The 23,037-nt window shown below is 37.5% G+C and overlaps 1 protein-coding gene across 1 annotated transcript in view; it reads left to right on the forward strand.

Annotated features, from left to right (window-relative positions):
* LOC121296591 (dynein heavy chain 9, axonemal-like) overlaps nucleotides 1–23,037 on the forward strand; it is a 117,402-nt gene that overhangs the window by 88,685 nt on the left and 5,680 nt on the right. Inside the window, exons 60-68 of the mRNA XM_041222301.1 lie at nucleotides 257–450; nucleotides 2,076–2,224; nucleotides 3,056–3,183; nucleotides 5,648–5,875; nucleotides 9,572–9,763; nucleotides 13,348–13,539; nucleotides 14,291–14,461; nucleotides 16,530–16,712; nucleotides 19,791–20,180. Coding sequence (XP_041078235.1) covers nucleotides 257–450; nucleotides 2,076–2,224; nucleotides 3,056–3,183; nucleotides 5,648–5,875; nucleotides 9,572–9,763; nucleotides 13,348–13,539; nucleotides 14,291–14,461; nucleotides 16,530–16,712; nucleotides 19,791–20,180 — 1,827 coding nt within the window. The remainder of the gene's footprint in view (nucleotides 1–256; nucleotides 451–2,075; nucleotides 2,225–3,055; nucleotides 3,184–5,647; nucleotides 5,876–9,571; nucleotides 9,764–13,347; nucleotides 13,540–14,290; nucleotides 14,462–16,529; nucleotides 16,713–19,790; nucleotides 20,181–23,037) is intronic.

Below are 23,037 nucleotides of genomic sequence, written 5' to 3' on the forward strand. Positions count from 1 at the left end.
AATCAGCATACACACATTCCTCCTAATCAAATCCTTCAGACTTTAACACTTGGAGGTACAATCTAATTAATATATACAGCTATGGATCAACACTTATTTCAACATTGAATACATTGAAAACGAATTCTAGTTGAATTGTTTGTCACTGATTTGACTGAGTTTCTTATAAAACAGTATGCAGTGATCAAAGGGCATTTTAATTGTAAAATTCCCAAGCCGTTCCTCGTCACTTATTTCTGTGTCTGTGTTTGACTAGTCGCTGTCCTCCATGGACGAGTTCCGTAATTTGGACCGGGATATCGAGGGTTCTGCAAAGCGCTGGAAGAAGTTTGTGGAATCAGAGTGTCCGGAGAAGGAAAAGTTTCCACAAGAGTGGAAAAACAAAACTGCCCTCCAGCGGCTGTGTATGATGAGAGCGTTAAGGCCTGACCGCATGACCTACGCAGTGAGGTAAAGGATTAAAGCTGATTCATGGAGATGCTACCAGTTCCCAAGCAGTTAATCTGTATACAGTTATTTAAACAATGTTCCAAGTATATCATCCAGACTTTCTAATACCAGTCTGTGGCATGGCTGTTTGTCTAATGCCTCTTGAGCTACATATGGCTGTCTTGATTTAGAAGTTAAGTATCCCATTAGCCCTGTTAATGGGTTCAAAAAGACCACAAGGACATCTAATCTTCTTTGGTACAAGGTACCAGTCCAAATCTAACCCAACTGAGTGTTTGATGTACAGGAAAACTTGTCCAATCCGGCATCACTTGGGACTGGAAAATTGTGCTGGATTAGACAGTGTGCTAGATTACAGAGTTACTGTAATCTGATACTGTACTTTAAGATGGTAAAGTAAAAAATAAAAATAAAAAAAACTATTTGAATGGTTGAAAAAAAAAAAGCTTTACACAGTATAATAAAAACAGTAATGCTTCAGCCAACTTTAAGCACAAGAATGCCATCAAAATCTTGTAACTGTTATTAGCAGGAGCCTGTTTAAACCATTCCCATAGAAAGACATTCACTTGCTCGTACTGTCCCTACATGCAGGATTCAGATGCTTCCTGCTGGCATTCAGGTTTTCTCCATGTTGCTTTTAAGTTGGCATCTTTTCTTTTTAAAATTTCTGTTTGCCAAATTATACAGAGAGATAAGACAGGTTTTACTGTAATTTAATATGCAAAAAATACGAATGTAGTGTCTTAGTATGTCCTGGTAAAACCTTATCAGTACTACTTATTCAGCTTTTTAGTTTTAGTAAACAAAGGTGTTTTAGGTTACGGCCTTGTTTATGAAAATGTTTTTACAGTATTCATGTTTGAGATGTGTAATGGGCAGGGCAATGTGGCTGCACACAAGTGGTTTTTGCCACAATTGGGCTGCTCAAACATAGTCTCCTTGGCACCCTATTCTATTTGTTAAAGAACAAAATGGAATTTCAGAGCAGGCTGTTTTAAAGACAGCTCCTGCTGTCTGGTCACACACTGAGGAGCTGGAGTTGTGTGTTTTCTGTCACCAGATTGCTGAAGTGTGTAAACCAGGATCTTTGCAGTAGATGCTGTTTATTCTACTCTTTCCTAAGGCTGTCAGCATTTTTTTTTTGTATATGTGTTGTTACAATATATAATTTGTGACTGACAGAGCGCATTTGCCCAAGGCATCTTTTTAGGTCGGTTGTCAGGCATTTATGCTGCAGTTTTCTGGTTTGGCAGAAGTTTTTGTTTTGCATCCTTCTACATCTACCATCTTAATCAGAATGTGATACAGGCCGCCTCACACCAGGACTTTTCTGATTGGCATCAGTGACCATATAAAAGGATGTTGAAGACAGATCAGAACTTCACAGAAAGGGACAACTAGTTTAGTATGTTTTTTAGGATAGTTTCCAGGACATTATGTATGTGTTTATGTATTATTTAAAACACCACCACATTCAACACTATTTATGTTGGTTGATGGAGTAGGGCTAGTATATGACTAGGCAGCATTTAAAATTGAAACTTTCTCCGTCAGGAGAAAGGTTTCCACGGTAACCCATCTTGACATATTATTAAAATACTCTTTATGGCTTTCCATCACAGGGATTTTGTGGAAGAGAAACTGGGAAGCAAGTATGTGGTGGGCAGATCTATGGACTTTTCAACCTCATTTGAAGAATCTGGGGCAGCTACTCCAATGTTTTTCATTCTTTCTCCTGGTGTTGACCCACTTAAAGATGTTGAGAAACAAGGTAATGTCACCAGTCCTTTAGAGATCAGACACAAAGCACTCAATTCACATATAATTCATAGATCTATTTACTATTTGTCTATTTCCGCACTCTTTTGAAAACCTCAACAAATATTTGCAGGCCCTTATAATGCTGTATTTTTAGCATACATTCATATCAAAACATGAACTGGGGTGAAGCATTCCGACAAGTAAGTGGACTGCTAGTCATTCACATGTTTATATTGTTTTTGAGTGTTGTCTGTGAAAAAGTTGATTATCCTAGCTTGATTAGCACATTTCTCTTCCAGTTAACTGCTCAAGGGCATCTCATTAAGATATCAGCTTGTTTAAGATAAGAGTAGGTTTGACTCGACCACTAGGCTTTCTTGTAATTGTATTTGTTTACTTTCTGTGTCTGTTTTGAAATGATGCTATCACCTGGTGGTGAGCAAATTGATTATCAATGCCACTGGGACAAACGCAGCAAGGTCAGCTCATACATTTAAGGATTTATTTATTTATTTGCTTCTGATTGAGTCATCCTGTTTACAGATAGATAGTCTAAACATAAGAACCAGCATTATTTGATACAAGCATTTCACATACATTACTTTTTTATGATTTAAAGAGTAGGTAGTTTAAAACTATATTTTTTTAGTCCTTGTTACTATCTCAGGTTGTGTTAAGGTGCTTTCACATGAGTTTAAGCGTGACTCTTAAGTTCTAGTTGTATACCATAGATGAATATAGGCTACTGTAGGTTAGGGGTCTGATTTGCTTTTAAAGAAGCAGTATTGCAATAATAATTACCAGTAGCTGGACGTGTATTAATAGCTGCTGGCTCTTTCAGGCAGGAAACTTGGTTATACCTTTGACAACAGAAACCTCCACAATGTGTCTCTGGGACAAGGGCAGGAAGTTGTAGCAGAACAAGCCTTAGATCTGGCAGCCAAAGATGGACACTGGGTGATTCTGCAGGTGAGAAGGACACTATTTAAAATATGTATTACTTCTGAGAGAACTGTGAGCAAGGAAATTTTGTGGTTATAGTTATGGGTTCTTTTCTGTATTTTTTGTTTATGTTATCTTATTATAGATATAGATGTATCTATTTTAAAATGTTTGTCAGTTGTCCAGATAAAACTTTCAGACTGCTTTTTTGTTTTAATGGATTTTTTTTTTTAATAACCAAGAGTGCCAAGCCATCAATATCTCTTGCGTTATTCATAAAATGGTAGATTACAGGGATAACTGTATGATTTACTGCAAACAAAAAAGTACTGTAGGTGCAGAAAAAGTTAGAATGAAACTACTCTGGTATACTGTTTGAAAGGGGACTAGTGGACACAGCGGACAAAGTCCTCTTAGTTCTTTCATTTCTGAAGATCAGTAGACATTTGTCTCCACAAAGCTCAATTCAGTGCTTTAGACAGGCCAAGGACTAGATAGCAGGGGTGTTCATATCAGAGGTGTGCTTACAAAATTGGGAGGGGAGATTCTGCATCACGCTTACCAGCACTGTGCCTGACTAGCAAGCCCCAACCTAACATTCCAATCACAATCTGTTAGCATTATAGACAACTACAGTCAATATATTGACATAGTCAGGCTTTCAGTACTGCATCTGGCCTATTTATGAATCACAAAGTAATTGATCATCTGCGGGATAGGTTGCTTTCAACCTACAGTAGAATTTCCAATTAGGCGCTTGCAGAAGTGGTGTGCTGAATCTCAATGATTAATCTTGACAGCTATGGATGGACACACAAACAAGAGAACCTGATATTCTGTATCATGCAATTAGTGAAACAGTAATCTGTGATGAAGGCCTTGGTCTGCTAATACAAGCAATCCATGGATTTTAAAAAAGATAAATCCTGCCAGCTCAGACCAGTCTAGATCAGATTAGCAAATTAATGCCTGCTGTTGGATTTAGAATTGATTGCAGTGTGTTTTTTTTTTTTTTTTTTTTTTTTTAAATGTAGTGGTTTCAGTTATTAATGTATTGGGGACTTTATCTTTCAGTTTTCCATGCATCAGTCAGTGAATCTTTTCAATAGATGTATACTCTTGAGCATACTCTTTTAAAGTACCTTTTTTCTTTCAAGTTCCCTGAATTAATATGAAGCATATTGAACAATGCACTTGCATTGCTCAAAAACAATTTCAAAACCTTTCGTACAAGTCACATCAAATAATTTTGCTTTGAAGAAGGCAACTGGTGTTTTTAATATTTCTTTGAATAGTAGAGTGCTTTAACCTTCAACAGAACACTTTGTGGAAGATAAAACATTTACAAAAATTAACATGCCAGGTGTTCTTTTGATGGTTACCACAAGCCCAGTCCCATATTAGTTTAAAAAAAAATAGCAATATGTTAAAAATAAACAAATACATACAGGGGTTAAGAAAGAAATGTGTAAGGACACACTTGACAACCAGGATGGGACCGATTTGGGTATGACAAGCATTGTCCTGGGTTATTACTGTATGTGACCATTTCTTAATAATTGCTAACCTTATTCAAGGAATTTGGGACTACACTGCTATCAAACAGCAGTGAATTGTGCAGTGTTGATATAGAATCACCCGTCAACAGACTTCCTCTGTCAAACATATGTGTTACAGTACGTATTAAATGTGTTTCTACATATTTCTTTTTGAAAATAATTATATGGCATTCAGTAGTTTTGATACAAAGCCAGACATGATTAATGCAATACACTTCCAAGCCTTGTTTTCCCATGAGTAGCATGTACTGAACAGTATTGGCTCCCCATAGCACAGTATCAAAACCATTTGCCAGCTACAAATTCATCACAACAATAACATGATTAGGTTAAGGGAATGTGAGCAGATGCCCTCAAACAAACTCTAACCCTAGGTAATATATAACTTAAACAATATGTCGTTCCTGCTTCTTTCCACAGTAGGTGTTACAACTTTGAGTTAAATTTTACATAAGGCATATCACATGTGTGTTGGATCCATGCTTTATCTCAGGCTTCATGCACTAGTTGACACAGAAAGGCATTGCCTGATACACTGGGAATATAATGGATGGTTTTGCATTTTTGGAAATTAAATACCAGGAAACATGCAGTTAATTTATTCGGTAACCTTAAGATCTTGTGTCTGTTCCCTCAAGTATCCCATTGTCCATCAGGCTATGTCAGGTACCCAACCAATTATCTTTGTCCATTACACTGGGTTTGCATTCTAAATTGCATGCTAATGCCCAGCCTACAAGTGTGTTATTCTTTTGTTTGAACCTTTATTTTGGCCCTTGTGCCATGCTTTGTTTGTTCCTATGTTTTGTGTTGTTTTGTTTAATAAAGTGCACAACTGCAGCTTTCTGTCTCTGGATCTATTTCCTGCCGGTAGCCAGCCAGGTATTAAATGCCATCCATTAAGCACACTCTGTCTCATTTGTTCCTGCTAGAATGTCCACCTGGTAGCCAAGTGGCTGGGTACCCTGGAGAAAAAACTGGAGCAGCACAGTGAAGGCAGCCACGAGAAGTTTCGTGTCTTCATTAGCGCTGAGCCTGCCTCCTCTGCTGACAGCCACATCATACCTCAGGGTATCCTGGAAAACTCCATCAAAATCACCAATGAGCCACCAACAGGAATGCACGCCAACCTTCATAAGGCTCTGGACAACTTCAATCAGGTACACTTACACCTTCACTGCTACTCAGAGATTTCGGCACAGATTAGAGTGATTGCAAATATCATAAATAGGTAAGGGCTTTTGAAGCTACTTGCTCTTTAAAACTGTAGGGTCCTGATATCATTTTTAATGTGATACTTTGTATGATATTTCGGTGTCTCTTTCCTTCTATAGTTGAATATGCACTCAGCTTTGGCAAAAGGCAAGCCTTGTTTAAAATTCAATGTGTAATTAAGTTCTGTCTGCAGGGACACATGCTTTCTTTTTCATCCTAAAACTGGTTTACAAATGGCATATTCAAACAAGGTGTATAAGTGGTATATTTAAGCTCTGTTACAGCTCAGAATGCAAAATTGGTATTATGATATTTATAGGAAATGCCTACATATCTCAATTACTTAAAAGGTAGCAACCTTCTGAAATCCCATTTTTCCTCTCTTAAATTGTGCCCTCGGTAGAATATTTCATATCCACTTGATGCCAAAGCACTCCCTTCTCTACAATCTTTCATGGGAACAAGCTTTTTGTTAGAATTCAGAGTTATTTTTAAATCTTCTAAAATCATACATGGAAAAGCAGCTTAATCATTGTAAAAAGGGTACTCTAATTTCCTTGATGGAACAGATAAAAGGCACTTTAATATGTGCTGTTCTTCAAACACCCAAGGAAAATAGAAATCAATGGGAAATTTGCAATGGGAATGTCTCGCTTGATTTGGTTTGACATTTATGTTCTCACGATAAGACGCAGTGCATAGCTTTTCATTTAAGAAAAAAAAAAAAACTCTTTCTAAATATGTCAGGCTTGTGAGAGTAAGTCTGTTACTAAGCTTTTACTGCAGTACAACATTTACATGTATTACAACTGACTTGGTTTCTTGTGATTTGACTTTAGCACCTCGCTTGGTGTCATACAGCAGTCAGACAGCATGTTCCTCTTCATTTGTGTTGGAAAAATACATCACTATAGCCCTGACATATCTCATTCAACACATCTTATCAGGCAAGCCTGTGAAAACCCATTACCTCTACAGTTGCTTACAACCCATTAAGACCAGATGAACTGCTAAGATTGTTGTCTCTGTAGATAGTGTTACATGTTATTCTGTTGCAGCATTCAAAAGGGGGGCCACTTTAGTTTATTCAATATTAAAGCTGTTTGGTCAGCATGCTGTTTATTGTTATAGGGATACAGTGGAGGCCCATACAAAAAAGTGCATAATGTCAGTGAAAAATAAAATCTACAAATTGTTCTAAATTAATTACAAATATAAAACAGAAAATAATTGATTGCATAAGTATTCACCCAATTGTCTTTAGAAGTCACATAATCAGTTGAAATGAGTCCACCTGTGTGCAATTAAGGTGTTTCACATGATTTTGGGTTAATACACCTGTCTCTGGGAGGTCCCACAGTTGGTTAGTACATTTTCTAACATAAACTACATCATGAAGATGAAGGAACATTCAAAGCGAATCTTCAAAAGCTCCAATCAGGGGTAGGACATAAGAACATTTCCAAAGCATTGAATAGCCCCTGGAGCACTCAAATAAACTTTGGGTGAATTCTCCTAAACTATCACACTGGATGGCTAAGCTGTTTACCAGTCACAAAATACTTTTTCAGGTTACAACACACACAAAAAGGTTTACACACTACCTTTTTCTTTTCAATTTAAACCACACAGGTCTCTCCTCATGGACAGACTCTTGCCTTCAAACAGACTGCCCTATGCAGACTGGCTGCACCTCTTAAATACCCTGCACCTTGTTCTAATATACAATTACCTCCAGGTGCAGGGGATAATTAAAAATAAAATAAATTAAACAATTAAACAAAACGTGCAAAACGAGAATATCTGCAATGCTTTAACTTGTGAGTTGGCTCAAGATTGATTCAAATAATTTGTATGATGAATACAGTTTGATATTCATGAAAATTGTAATAGAGCTCCTCCTCGTAGCTAATGAGTAAATAATACTGACAGCAGCACTACACTACAGTGCTATTTTGAACAATATTATTTGCAGTTCAGCATCTAGTCTTTCCATTTAATTCGATGGGCTGAGATGTCAATTCATTACAAACTGTTCTAGACTGACTTCTACAACAGGTAAGTAGAGTTATCATGGTAATCAAACTGTACAGGTAAATACATGTCATAACCTGGCAAGCCTATCATTGGCTGTTCTCAATAAGTTCTGTTGCTATTGAAGGGTTACAAGTAAACATATCCTCACAATTTAGTGAGTGCAGTAAAACTTTTATAGGGGGTTATTGACATGGTGTGACAGGGTCTTCCACGGGTCACACGCGTGTGGGTCGCCGCTGTTCAAGCATACAGAGAGACTGAGGTTGGTGTTGAAACGCCGGCACAGGCGCGCAGGATTTATTAACAAACAAAAAGAAAGTGAAAGTAAAATAAAGGCGGTCATGTGACGTTACCAGCGATGGTAACGCACAGAGGACAGATACAGAAAACCGTACAAAAAGTGCAAAATAAAACACAATACCCCAAACTATAACTCAAAAGGTGCCGTGAAAACGGCAGGCCTTGCAGCAGCCCCGCCAGCGCGTTGCGGTCCATAATCCCACTTCTGACACCACGTGTGGCAAAGTGGCTAGTGGAGGGGAACAGGTATAACGGTGATGCGATGCAGGAGTGACAGGCAGACAACAGTTTCCAGTGACAAGGTGCTTTTATTTATAATCCAGGTCTGGTGACCGTTAAATAATAAATCCCCGGCTATACACAACAATGTGTAAAGCACGGGGATAGCAATAATACAGACACAGTCCCGAACAAAACGAACACACGGTCACCAGTCCTGGGTGAGTGCAGACGTGCTTGTGGTGGGTGAAGACACTGTATTTCGTGACGGTTCCGTGCATTGGTGATCCGGATTGTGCTGACCCTGGTCGACAGCTCAGGACTGGTGAGTTAACTGTCTGGTGGTGCAAAACGCAGACAATTACAAACAAACACAACAAAACACAACACGTAATTCTCTTTACAACGAGAGCTCCTCTCTCGCTCCTTCTCTCTCCAAACGTTAACCCAAACGAAGGAAAAGACCAGCGTTACCCTGGCCCCTATATGTAATCCCGCATGATATCAAGATAAACGGTTGCAGCTGCCTTATTACTTGCAGCTGCCTCTCGTTTATCTCTCAAATCAATACGGTCTTACAACAGAGTCGCGCTTCCATCCAGGCTGACCCACTTCCCTGACCCGGAAACGAACTGTCAGGCCAGCCCTTCCAGATGCTTCTCCTCCCGTTCTTTAGCGCCCTCACAGGTTGGGAGGAAGATTTATCACCAGAACTCATCTTTCCGTCACACATGGCTATTTAAACTTCTCTCCTTTTAGACTATACTGCAATTTGATTTTATTTAACTCATTTAAAATAATGAGCTGCTGGAACTGCTAAAGTTGTGGATCTTAAATGGGCATTCAATTAGAATTAAATCCAATTCATTCATTTAGTGCCTGGCAGTCAAATGAAGAAACTCGGGATGCTTTGAAAATGAAAACTAATGGCTGTAAAAATGTTATGGGAGCAGGTTTAAATGATAATGTATGAGCTTGTTTGAATTTCTAAGTGTTGTAAATGTGGCCTTCTTTTATGCACTGTATATTAATGTGTTTTAGTTGTGATTTTTTGGTTGAGAGTGTAACCCTGTTTTGTCTTTCAGGACACTTTGGAGATGTGTGCACGTGAGAGTGAGTTTAAGAGTATTCTCTTTGCTCTGTGCTACTTTCATGCCGTGGTGGCTGAGAGGCGAAAATTTGGACCACAAGGCTGGAACCGGTCCTACCCCTTCAACACCGGAGACCTCACTATATCTGTCAATGTTCTTTACAATTATCTGGAGGCTAATTCCAAGGTATGTGCGATAGTATCCTGAAAAAACCAGACTGAAAAAACCAAACCAAGCTCACCTCTGTAGGAATCAAACTGAAGTCATTACAAGTGAAATAAGATAGCAATCATCGCTAAGGGCTAACTCCTGCTTTTCCAGGGAATATAGAGGTTTAAAATTAAATCATGTTCCATTGTTGTATTCAACTGACCATTTTAGCTGATACATTTTTTCAGTTTCAACCAAAGCTCAGAAAAGTACAGTACACAGAAGGTTCAGTGTTGTTTATTATTGTATATTTCTTATCAGACAGAGCAATTGATTTCTATAATTATTCAAATTATGCCATACTACAGTCATAGGTTGATGGAATCAGATTTTGTATTTTATGTTCCATCAATACAAAGGCACAGTTTAAGTGTTGTCAACTTATGAGTGTGTGTGTGTGTGTGTGTGTGTGTGTGTATATAAGGGAGTCATTACTGCACTACATTGCTCTATGGTAATACAAAGTTAAAAAATCTGAGCCAGACATTCTGTTTTAGTGGCTTACTAAAAAAGTTTCCATAGGGACATTCATAGTTTCACTCTCATCATTTTTCTTCTTCATAAAGATTAATTACTTAACTCCTGTTCATTCATCTCTTTAGGGCTCCCGAGTGGCGCATCCAGTAAAAGCACTTTGCCTGGAGTGCAGGATGTGTCCTATAGCCTGTAGATCGCAGGTTCGAATCCCGGCTAGGTTACTGCTGACTGTGACCAAGCGTTCCTAGGGGAGTAGCGCACAATTGTCCGAGCATCGCTCGCATAGGGAGGGCATAGGTCAGCAGGGCAATCCAAGGATACAAAAATATTTCCAAGCATTTGAGTATCCCAATTTAAACTATTGTTTCTATTATCAAGAAGTACAAGACTCATGGTACTGTCACAGCGGTCCCTCGGTCTTTCACCAAGAACAAGTTGAAAAATTGTGAGGAAGGTCAATCTGAGATTGACTGCCAAACAATATTATAAAAAATATTCAAAGTGAATTGGTGCAAGTGGGACTGAGTTTTCCATTTCAAACATAATGTCTCAGTGGTCACAGGCCAAGGAAGAGCCACTCTTTGGAAAACGTCACAAGGACAATCGCTTAAAGTTTGCAAAATGGCATTTGAATAATGGGTATGAGTTCTGGTCAAAGGTTTTGTGGAGTAATTAAACAAATATCAAGCTACTTGGTCATGCTGATAGTCGTTACGTTTGGAGAAAGTCTGGTGAGGCGTACAACGAAAAGAACACCATAACTACTGTCAAGCATGGAGGTGGTAATATCTTTCTTTGGGGCTGTTTTTCCTCTAATGGCACATGACATTTAGTTCCAGTACATGGAAAAATTGATTCCATAGAATACCAAAAGACACTGGCCAATCATCTGAAACCCTCCACTACAAAACCTGGTTTAAAGTGCAACTGGACATTCCAACACAACACTAATCCAAAGCACACATCAAAATCGACTTCAGAATAGTTAAAGAAGAATAAAATCAAGGTTCTGGAATGGCCTAGTCAAAGTCCCAATCAAATGAAAATCTTTTGTACGAATTGTAGAAGGCTGTGCACAAGAGAAGTCCTTGGAATTTGAATGAACTGGAACAATTTTGCATTGAAGAATGGTCAACAATCAGCAAAGAAATGCCTAAAGCTCATTGACGAATAGCCTAAACATTTAAAAGAGATTATTATTTCCAAAGCTAGCTATTAATTAATTTTTCCTTGTCAGGGTATGAGTACTTTGGCATTTTTGAAGTTTTGCAAAAACGTTTCTGAAGTAAATAATTGTAGACATCTATTTCTTGTAACTTTTTTTTTCCTCATCCACAAAAGCAAAACTTCTGCTACAAATGATTTTAATATAATTATAATTATTATAAATTAATATAAATGAACATTTATATATATATGTGTGTGTGTGTGTGTATGTATGTATGTATGTGTGTGTGTGTGTGTGTGTGTGTGTGTGTGTGTGTGTGTGTGTGTGTGTGTGTGTGTGTGTGTGTGTGTGTGTGTGTGTATATATATATATATATATATATATATATATATATATATATATATATAATTTTCATTTATATTAATTTCTTTAAATTTTCATTTATGTTAATTTTTGGAAATTGATGGCATTATTTGCTGTAGATGTACCAGTATATAATATATAACGTATTGAATGTGCTAGACAATAAACTTTTTTTAATGTACAGATCCACCTCATCTCACTTGATTTAAAATGTTATACATTTCAAACATGAATATACCTGTGTGACCTCTTTTATGAGGCGACCCTTAATACCGCTGAACCCATTTTAAAGCAGTATGGTCATGGCTCCAATGTGTCCCACGATACCATTCCAAACACTTGGAACACAATGGTTTGGCTATAACGATAGCATTCTAAAGGGATAGCCATTTATTACTTACTATATTAGTGAACTTCTGCACATTTAAAAATGTATTTTCCTTTCCCCAGTGGATGTTGTAAATAGGCAGTGGTGCTTCCTCCAGAGCTTATCGATTTTTATGTTTAACTGCTTAGCAAGCTGACCATGTCTAAAAGAGAGAGAAAGGAAAGTTAAAACACATAGGTGTTATCGTTGGAGTAGCACCATTATTCAGCAGCACAAAAGGTCTACCTATTGCAGAGCCCTCCAGCCACAGGGTGGTTTTCCTACGTACACAATACAATCTCTCGATTAGTCATTACCTGCATCATACCTATGGAGTGCTTGTAACTTACATCTTTTTTTCCCCATAACTCACAGTAGAAGGTCAACCGTATAGATGCAATATCTTTTAAGAAATACAATTGCTAACATGTGTTGCCTTTTAAAAGTGTAATCCCCCAGTACGAAATTTATAAAGAAAAATAGTAGGTTAGCTTGATGGGTTTGAGCCCTGCAGTAATTTCAGTTATGTTTTTAAAAAGAGAATGGTTAAATTGTACGGCTTAGTATGGAGAGTACTTTTATTGCAATTTTACAAAATGCTTGTAGTGTTACTGTTGAAACTGAGGCAACACTTTGAGAGACTTCCACCACTGTAACTGTTGACTTCTCCCTTTCAGATTAGACTTGGATTACATCTTTGTTATAATTCACAAACCCTGTCGCTCTCAACATTTTCCTCCCATACTACCAACTCTTAATAACCCATTCAAATGGTTTGAGTGATTATGACAGCTGTTGCTAAAGGGCAGTCAAGTGAAATAAAACAAGTGTCCTTCCTGTTCTTCCTTAACAAAGTAAAATGTGTTGTAAACGAAGACAGATCGCCATGAAACTCTGCATACCTATAGAGGTTGACATGGACTAGGAAATGCGATTAGTTTGATCTCTGTCCCCATGTTTCTGCACACCAGAAACATTTGGCATGTATTCAGCCACATTAGAAAAAATGCCTTTAAAGAGAAAGTCTATACTGTAGCTTTTCGGGTACTCTGCATACTGTTTATAGAGTACATGACACGTATACATTTGAAAGACTGGCTCAGTGAGGTGGTGATAAATATATACCAGTATATGTATTTTTTTGTATTTTAAAGAGCTCTGTGGCCTATATTCTTGTGTTACCAGGTCCCTTACGATGATCTGCGCTATCTGTTTGGAGAGATTATGTATGGAGGTCATATCACAGATGACTGGGACCGGCGGCTGTGCAAGACCTATTTGGAGGTGTTCATTAAGCCAGAGATGATGGAGGGAGAGCTCTCCCTGGCACCAGGCTTCCCTCTGCCAGGCAACATGGACTATAATAGCTATCACCAGGTACCTCTTAATATTACACCAGCCAAATCACAAGCTCAGTTACCTTCTAGAGATGTAACTACAGTATTTGACACAACAAGCAAGAAAATACTGCTTAAATTCTTGCTAGTTTTTATAATGTTCCTTTCTCAAAAATTGTCTTTACCCTCCAGTAACTTTCCAATACAGTGGTGCTGAAGTGTGGGGGCTTAATCTGACTAAAGGCATTCCAATGCAGTAAATTGGCACCATGGGAACTGCAGTATATTATTATTATTATTATTATTATTATTATTATTATTATTATTATTATTATTACAGCATCCATATGTGCACATGTTATTTGACCCAAAATGTCATTAGCACATTTTTTTTTTTTTTTTTTTTTTTTTTTTTCAGATCGCCCAATAAAGTTCGCAAACCAGAAATATCCACTTTACATTTAACTTAGGTTTTTGTCAGTGGTCTTTATTCATTTTCGTTTTTTTTTTTTTTTTTTCCCAGCAAACAAATAACGTGAATGACAATTTGGAGTAAATAACTTCGAGAACCTAGCCCATTCTGCTTTAATTGTACATTCATTGGAAAGCTTATTAACTATTATAAATTGAGAACACTATTGGATTCAAAATTTGTATACGGAATTGGAGATGTTTTCACGACTTTTCCCCAAAACACCAATAAACCACTGGCTACTAATACATTTTTAAGCACACGTTGACATGATTTGCTGTAAAAAAAGCATCCGCCTTATCTTTGTATTCTGTTGCAGTACATTGACGACATGCTTCCCCCTGAGTCTCCTTACCTCTACGGTCTTCATCCCAATGCTGAGATCGGATTCCTCACCCAGACTTCAGAGAATCTCTTCAGGACTGTGCTGGAGATGCAGCCGAGAGACAGCAGTGGAGGGGAGGGTGGAGGAACCACCAGGGAAGAGAAGGTAAGGAAAAGATAATTTCCTTCGAGGTTTCTAGAATTGTTCAAGACTCTATTCACAGACTTACTACATTTGTCAATAACTGTGAGAAACCTCCTTACCGTCTATTGATTATAACATACCCTAAAAGCACAGTTCAGTTTTTTTATAATGCCATGGGCTGGATCCTGTTCTTTGTGGCCAGCCCCTGTACACTTTTCTGGAAGGTAGTGATCTTGGGGAAACCAGAAAACAAGATGGTTTTTGCTTGTCTTTGCAAGTTACGTTTTAAAAGTGGGTTCATTTGTTCATTCCAAGAGCATTTGTAAGCTCTCTAGAAACACAATAGACAAATAACCCACAACCATGAAATGGTATAATGAAATTCTCTCAAAACAAGAATATGAATCGCTTAATTGACTTCTTCAGAAATTCTGCACTAACTGGCAAGACGAGCATTTAAACACACAATACATTTTGATACAACAGATATGTCTGTTTTGCTGTGTTATATATAGTTTTGCCACATCCCCATTGTTTTTAATACTTCTGTTTATTCAAAGCCAAAGGGAATAGGACAGTTTCATAAAATAAAGGGATTTGTCACTGAATGTTCAGAGTATATTTTATCATATTTATATTGTATGAAGGCTTTTGAGAATACAAAACCATAGACCAGATGTAATGAAATATTAACACAGTGAAGGGGAATTCAAAGGCAGGATAAATAAGTAAAGTATTTAGACACTAGGGACTTTCTAAAGTGTTTTGGAGCAGTAAAACTGGCTTGCAGTGACTTACCAGAAATTGCACATATTTTAGTAACAGTTAAGTTTGGATCTTTGTTTTGAGGACTGCACAAAATACCGCAATAAATCACTGTTCGAAGGGAAATATTTATTTTGAGCTAAGGGTTCTTCATTGAATTGTGAATTCTGTTTTGCTACATAAACGATAATGACCACATATATCTGGTAAACAACAGGAAAGTAAATGAGTTTGATGGAAAATCAATCAACTTTCAAATGTAACCCTCTTGTGTATACTTCAAATGTTTTTTTTTTTTTTTTTTTTTTTTTTTTAATGTATCTGTCATGTAGAAAAGTCAATAGTCAAGGCAAAAACAATACTGCTTTATTTTCTTCTGTGCCCTTCCTACGTCAGGATGTTTCATCTGGTCAGAAGCAACAAATACTTCAAATTTTATAATTTGAATCAGCAAAGCCTCTGTCTTTACCGCTGACCTGACTAACAGGTTCTTTCAATGTCACCTCAAAGTAAATTCATTATTCTAAATGATGAACACTGCATTGAAGTATTTTATGCGCGCCTCCTAAAATAAACAGTGAAAACAAAGAATCCTACAGTTAAGAGACGGTTAGTCTTGTTCAGGACAATGCATGCAACCTTTGGGCTCCATCAAATGCCCACTTGTCCTTATCTGACTGATACCTTTGCTACTGTAATTCTGGCATCCTTTTTGGTCTTCATTTTAGTTTTTCTGCCACTAAGCGGTTCTTTTACCCCATCAATTTCTAAAATCTTCAGAGCCGTCACTGTTAGAAGCGATGCAGTGTGGCTTCTTGATCAGTAATAGCATACTGATTATTATACTGTCTTGTGACTTGGAATCAAACCACTTATTATACAGATCATTTATGAGCTGTTTCAATGGCCTATTCAAAGGTGTCCTTATCCGTAGCACGTATTTCAAGTAATTACAGGAGAAGCATGCGCTTCATTCCGTTTGGATTCAAATTGCCATGAGCTTGTTTTTCTCTCTTCCATTAACCTGCTACCGAAATCATGAATTATTTCCGCAATAACCCTTCTTAAGCTGCCCTCAGCAAGTGCCACTTAACATTCACTTTCGTAGACGTCTGCTCTTAAAACCATGCCTTTGGTTGCAATAGTCATTAATAGTGTTGTCATACACAAATGTGACATGGGGAAGGGGGATATGGATCACCTTCAGGAAAGGCAATCTCAGTAGTCACGGCCAGGTGGAGTTCTGTTTTAATATGCAGAGAACTGTCAGAGACTTGGATTGTGTCCTCCTCACAGAATGCTCTTTTCTCCCCTTCCCCTGCAGGTGAAGGCTGTTTTGGATGACATTATGGAGAAGCTGCCTGATGATTTTAACCTCCCTGAGCTGATGAGCAAGGTTGAAGAGAGGACCCCTTACATTGTGGTGGCTATCCAGGAGTGCGAGCGCATGAACATGCTTACCCGGGAGATCAAGCGCTCTCTCAAAGAGCTCAACCTGGGGCTGAAGGTAAAGTAAAGGGGAGTTTGGGATGTCTAAAGCTGAACACAAAGCCACTTTGTGGATTTGAACTTGGTTTCAGAAGTCTAGGTTTCAGGTCATTGCATGGCACACCAGGGGAGACTTGGGAGTTTGATGCAGCAAAGTCGCCTCAAACTAGGTCTCCCAGTCTCCTGGTCTCCTGGAACCAGGTTTCAAGCCACTGTTTCTGAAAACATGTCTTTTTGTTCTCCATTATATACTGGTGAACAAAAATACAATACATTCTCCATTTTTTACTGGTTAACAAAAATACAATACCTTCTCCATTATATAGTAGTGAAGAAAAAAGGTACATTATTAAAAAAAGGGGGTCTGCAGACAACTTTAAATACAGATATTTTTCAATATCTGTAAATGGTTAAACCAGCCATTTTATAATCACTATTAAAGTATATTATTAGATTTATGCATCCGGCATCATTTACATAAAAATGTCAACCTTTAGTGTGGATGTTCATTCTGTTACACATTTTCAAAAGTCACCTCTCCCATTCACAATAATCCTTCAAATATGATTCCACCTCATTCTTCTTATTGCACTGCGGCGCTTTTGTTTCCTGAACTGTATTTCAGAGTGATTGCCACATGTGTTTGTTTTCTCCAGACAGTGTTTATGAAGCGGCACAAAGCTAATGGTCAATCTCATCCATGACCCCACACAAACAAATATGTTATTTCACTGGGAACATTACCAGAGCAGACAGAGAGGATGTGAGGCCAATTGCACTTGCTCTTAAAGGAAAGAATATAAGCTTTTCACCTTATCTTATGTTAGACCCGCAGAGAAACTGAATTTAAATCTGGCGTATTATGATGGGAAGAAAATAGAATGCAAAATGTAATAATAATTATCATCTGAACAAGTTATAAATAATATACATTTCTTTTTTTTTTTTTTGAGCGAGAGAAGGAACAGGTGAATCACTGTTTAAAAGTCTGCCGCAGTGTTAAGCAGCTTGGTCTAATAAAAGTCATTCTTTGAATTTAGCTTTTTACTTTGGTTTAAACATTTTTTCTTTCTTTTTCATTCATTGAACTTGTCCCATAAACGGTATACATGGAGGTTACACCACGTTCGTGGAGTGCTGTGGTTATTTCACGCATGCTTACATTCTAAAAATAGAACATTTTAGTTGTTTAATGTGTCCCTTGACATTGAGGGTGTATTTCCTGCATGATCAGGACTGAATTAAAAGTTATTGTGGAATAAAAAGTGAAAACATATTAACACTTTAATAAATAACTCATTAGATTTGTTTGTGAAGCACAGCAGATCTGGTGATTTTTCACTTGCTAAACAGGTGTCACCCAGTTAAATGCATTACTGAGAAAGATGCATGTATCTGTCTATACTATAAAACATTATTACAGTATAAATAATGTAGCTGTTGAAGCATGTGTCATCGTTGACAAGGTTGTCAGTAGACTACGAAAGGCATCAGAAAGCACCAATATTTCTGATAAGTACAAATTATAAACCTGATTGAATACTGGATACTGGCTTAGTCAGTCAGGACGAAGGCGTGTCAGTCTGTTGTACAATGGTATTAGTCTATCACTGTAATTTGAAGCACAAAACAAGGATGTTTGATAATACAGTTAAGCGATAGGACTGCTAAATTGAATGTCAGTACTCTTCTTATCTCTGATTACTTTAACTGGCATCTGTGCTGCTTTTATAAAGTTAATAGGGTACCCGCAGTACATTACTGCAATCAGAATACAATAAAACGTTGCTGCATTATTATTCGTGACTCACCCCCCCCCACCCCCACACCGATTAATCCATGATATAACCGTGGAAATTTAGGTACTATTTGGGCACCTAATTATAAAACAGCAAGGTAACGAGATGTGACGCAACAGTCTTTCATAAATTCGTGTCAGAAAAAGGTTTAAGCATGGCACTTTTTCCAGAGGTACCATAATTCACTAGTATAGGTATAGACTGTATTTTTAAAAAAAATTTTCTTGCCCAGGCAGATGCTGAACTGACACAAAATTCACGCTATACTAAAATAAAATATATATAATATATATAATTTGTTTCAATGTTATACTAAAATAAACATTACAGTTTATAATAGTGTATATGTCCTCTGTGTTGGTCTTTACTGACAGATAATGACAAGGGTTGTTTAGCATCAATTAGCCCTGCAAGTCATTAAATGCCAGTAAAGGACTTCCACATCAGTGTTATTGTGTAGTCTAGTTTTCAAGACCTTTTTTAGTTTGGTTTTGGTCTGGCTTTCACTCACTCCCTCCTGAAATTGTACAGCTGCTGTCCTCTTTAAAAAAAAAAATATATATATATATATATAGATAACAATATAATTGTCTTGTGCTAAAACGAAATGTTGTGGCATACTTCTAAATTTGAGTATGAATCTTGCATGAACTATAAACTTCTGCAAAAGTAAAATGCACAAAATAAGTGTACGCAGTCTCCGGTTGCCACATATTGAAGCCAAGAACAGTGTATGCAGTTCCTATTACCAGCATGGGTATGTTTGTCTTCACATCTATAAACATTTAATGAGGTTGCTGTGATAAATGAAAATCTATCAGTCAGGGGAATACACTGAAAAAGGGAAAGCCATCAGAGTCATTGTAAACTACACTGAATGAGCTATTGCTGCAACAGTTTTTTTTTTTGCAAAAAGGTTGTAAAAGGTAATTTACCAAAGTGATATGTCTATTTTTTTCTGACCACTTAAAAATATTGCAGTTCAATGAGCTTTTGCGGTATTTGCTTATCCACAGAAGTGGATTTTTGACAGATTTTTTTTTTTTTAAAACTCTAATTCTGACTTTTTGTGTGAATAAATATTACCAGATTGCTTTGTGAATAGTTTAAAAAAAAAAAACTTTGGAAATCTGGATCTTGGAATTCTTGGCTGCAGTCAGGTTAACATTATTTAAACTCATCCTCTCTCCATAAGCCTACACATTACTACTTGTAATGAACTTACCTGTAGTTAGGGTAAATGTTACTATTGATCACTACTAAGATATCTGACCAGTTTTTGTTCCATTTTCTTTCAGGGCGAACTAACAATGACCAGCGATATGGAAAACTTACAGAATGCAATTTTTCTGGACCAAGTGCCAGAGTCTTGGACCAAGCGGGCATACCCTTCGATAGCTGGACTGGCAGGCTGGTTTGTCGACCTCATCAGCCGGATCAAGGAGCTGGAAACCTGGACGTCAGACTTTGCTCTCCCATCCGCAGTGTGGCTCGCAGGCTTCTTTAATCCCCAGTCCTTCCTTACAGCCATCATGCAGTCCATGGCGAGAAAGAACGAATGGCCCCTGGACAAAATGTGCCTGCAGTGTGATGTCACGAAAAAGAACCGAGAGGATTTCAGTAGCCCCCCGCGAGAGGGGGCCTATGTGCATGGCCTGTTCATGGAGGGAGCTCGGTGGGACACTCAGGTAGGTCCCTTTTAATGATTTTCCATCTGAGGTACTATAATAGCAGGGTGGACATGGAATGGCTGACATGCTGAAAGCTGGGCTGGCTTAGGGTTGATTTCATTAAAAGATTCATAAGAGCCACCAGTTTACACTTGAGGAGCGCTCTGATCCGGCACTGAACCTGTATGCATGCACACAGCCCCTGAACTAAACTGCGTGACCTCAGACATTGTATCTCTATGACGACCTCACTATACACAGGATGAAAAGTTTATACAGATGTGCATTGCGATTTCCAGAGTTAACAAATGATTTAAATCCTTTTTCTTTTTATAGATAACATGACCCTTATTTGATCACTTACAAAGATATATTGTAACATACAAGTATTCTCTTTCTGATACACTACAACCTGAGGACCTAGAAAAAGCATTGACCATGCAGGAGTATGAATTTATATCTGTGTAAATCTGTATAGTTACCAGTATATGTTACTGTAGTGCAGATATTAAAATTTATATACACACACACACACACACACATATATATATATATATATATATATATATATATATATATATATATATATATATATATATATATATACACACACACACACACACACACACACACCACACACATATATATATATAAGTTTATTTCTCCACTTATGTAGTCCCATTTGTATTACATGCATTTATAAACAAAGCACTTTCTAGTTACTAGCATTTGTAATATTCACCTTGAACATAACATAAACAACATGCCCATCATATGGTTGTTTATTTCTTGCGGGTTGTTAAAATGCACTTTGTTTTTCATACCATTGCAAATAACAACATACATTACAAAATACATATTTTGCGAAGTCACAGAAATACAACACAGTATCCCTTCCAACTAACATTTTCTTTTCTTTTAATACTTTTACATTTAGCTGTTTTCGTTCGTTTATTTCATCTATACATGTTTTATTAGGTCTACTTAGAGTAATTTTACAGTAACTTTTCACTTAGGATGCATAAAATAAAAAAAAAGGTTTGGTTTAGGGTACACAGGCTCGGTAATTGCAATATACCTGTTAGTAGCACCAGCTCCTTTTATCAATAAGCCTAAAAAAGAAAACAGATCTAGACACCTGAACACCCTGACTAAATATCATATCAGTTCAGTTTACAAGTTTCGATGCAGTTTTGGTTTGGGGAAACCATAACCGTTACAACAGTGTGTCCAACTGAAGCATGTTTGACACTCAGGGATTTCAGACCTGGATAAATGTTAGAGAAGAGTTTGGCAAAACACATTTTCTTTAATACTCATTCCATTCCAGGGACGCAAAACATGTTGTTCTGAGTAAAAAGAAAATATTTGCAACTGGCTGTTTTGTTGCTAATGTGTATCCCTCCATGTTTGACACTCAGGGATTTCAGACCTGGATAAATGTTAGAGAAGAGTTTGGCAAAACACATTTTCTTTAATACTCATTCCATTCCAGGGACGCAAAACATGTTGTTCTGAGTAAAAAGAAAATATTTGCAACTGGCTGTTTGTTGCTAATGTGTATCCCTCCATGTTTCATCACACATACAATGCCTCAATAGACAGACATGGGGCTACAGTTCTATTGTGTCATTGCATAATAGAATCTGCAAGCTCCATAGAATAGTTTAGTCCTCTTGAGGTCTCTTCACTGGCAGCTGGAGGAAGCGTGTGTTTAATTAAAAAATAGCCCAATTGAACCGACATTTGAAAAAGCTGAATTCCAGCTGTGTCTTAATCAAACACATCCTCTGAGTACCCCCACTGATTGCAAATACAAGGCAGGTGTCTGTGGACAATTGCCAAAATCTTCTCAAAAAGCACCTAGCTGTTTAAATAATGGCTACTAGGTTATACATCTTGAATTGGGACTGATGGGGTCAGCAGGCCAGAGTGAGTAACAGACGAGTTATGACATCGGCATCGTTGGAGCATTTGGTCTGTATGAATTGCCTATACCTTCACAGAGCTGGCATATTTTATGCTGTCTCTGAACCACCTCACGAGGTGTTTCGGAGATGGCACTGAACCGTGTCAGCTCCTTTTTAAAATGCTATGCCGGCACTGAAGCGCTGTAGTGGCCATGGATTGAAAGTCAGCATCCTAGACGTATTGGGTATTTTTGTTGTCTGTGTTATGCGCTTTTGCTTTTTTTTCAAATACAAGAACGGGTTTGTGCATTTGAGAAAGGAGAGGGTGACTCATGAAATTAACTGGAGACTCAAGTTGATGAGAAGCAGCTACAAATTAAATTAAAATGGTGTGCTGCTTTTTACACAAAAAAATGAGAAAAAGCAGGTTGCTTAGAGGATTTATACTAGCTGGACCCTGACCCCCCCGCCTCGATAAAATGAGGGAGTGGTTGTACAGTATTTGTTATTAGCCTATTTGTTTTTCTATGGGTCTCTCACTGTATCGCGGCCCTCGATATATAATTGATTTATACGTGACCCTGACACCGGTGATATAGCGAGTGGGTGGTGTGTGTGTGTGTGTGTGTGTGTGTGTGTGTGTGTGTGTGTGTGTGTGTGTGTATATATATATATATATATATATATATATATATATATATATATATATATATATATATATATATAAAACAATGCATCTGCAATTTTTTTGTACCTGTTGTCAGTATATGCAATAAGTGTATGCAATAAACCTTTATCTTTTATCTTTATCTTATGGCCTACAAGCTTTAATACACTGGTTGGTACCAGATGGCTGAATGAAAATATTAATAATGCGTCCCCACTTCGATTTTCCACATATATGTTATTAATAGAGAAGATGAAGCAAGCACAGGGATGTTTACAGTACACTACCGTTCTCCGGC

The sequence above is a fragment of the Polyodon spathula genome, chromosome 21 (genome assembly GCF_017654505.1).
Source record: "Polyodon spathula isolate WHYD16114869_AA chromosome 21, ASM1765450v1, whole genome shotgun sequence".
Taxonomy (NCBI): Eukaryota; Metazoa; Chordata; class Actinopteri; order Acipenseriformes; family Polyodontidae; genus Polyodon; species Polyodon spathula.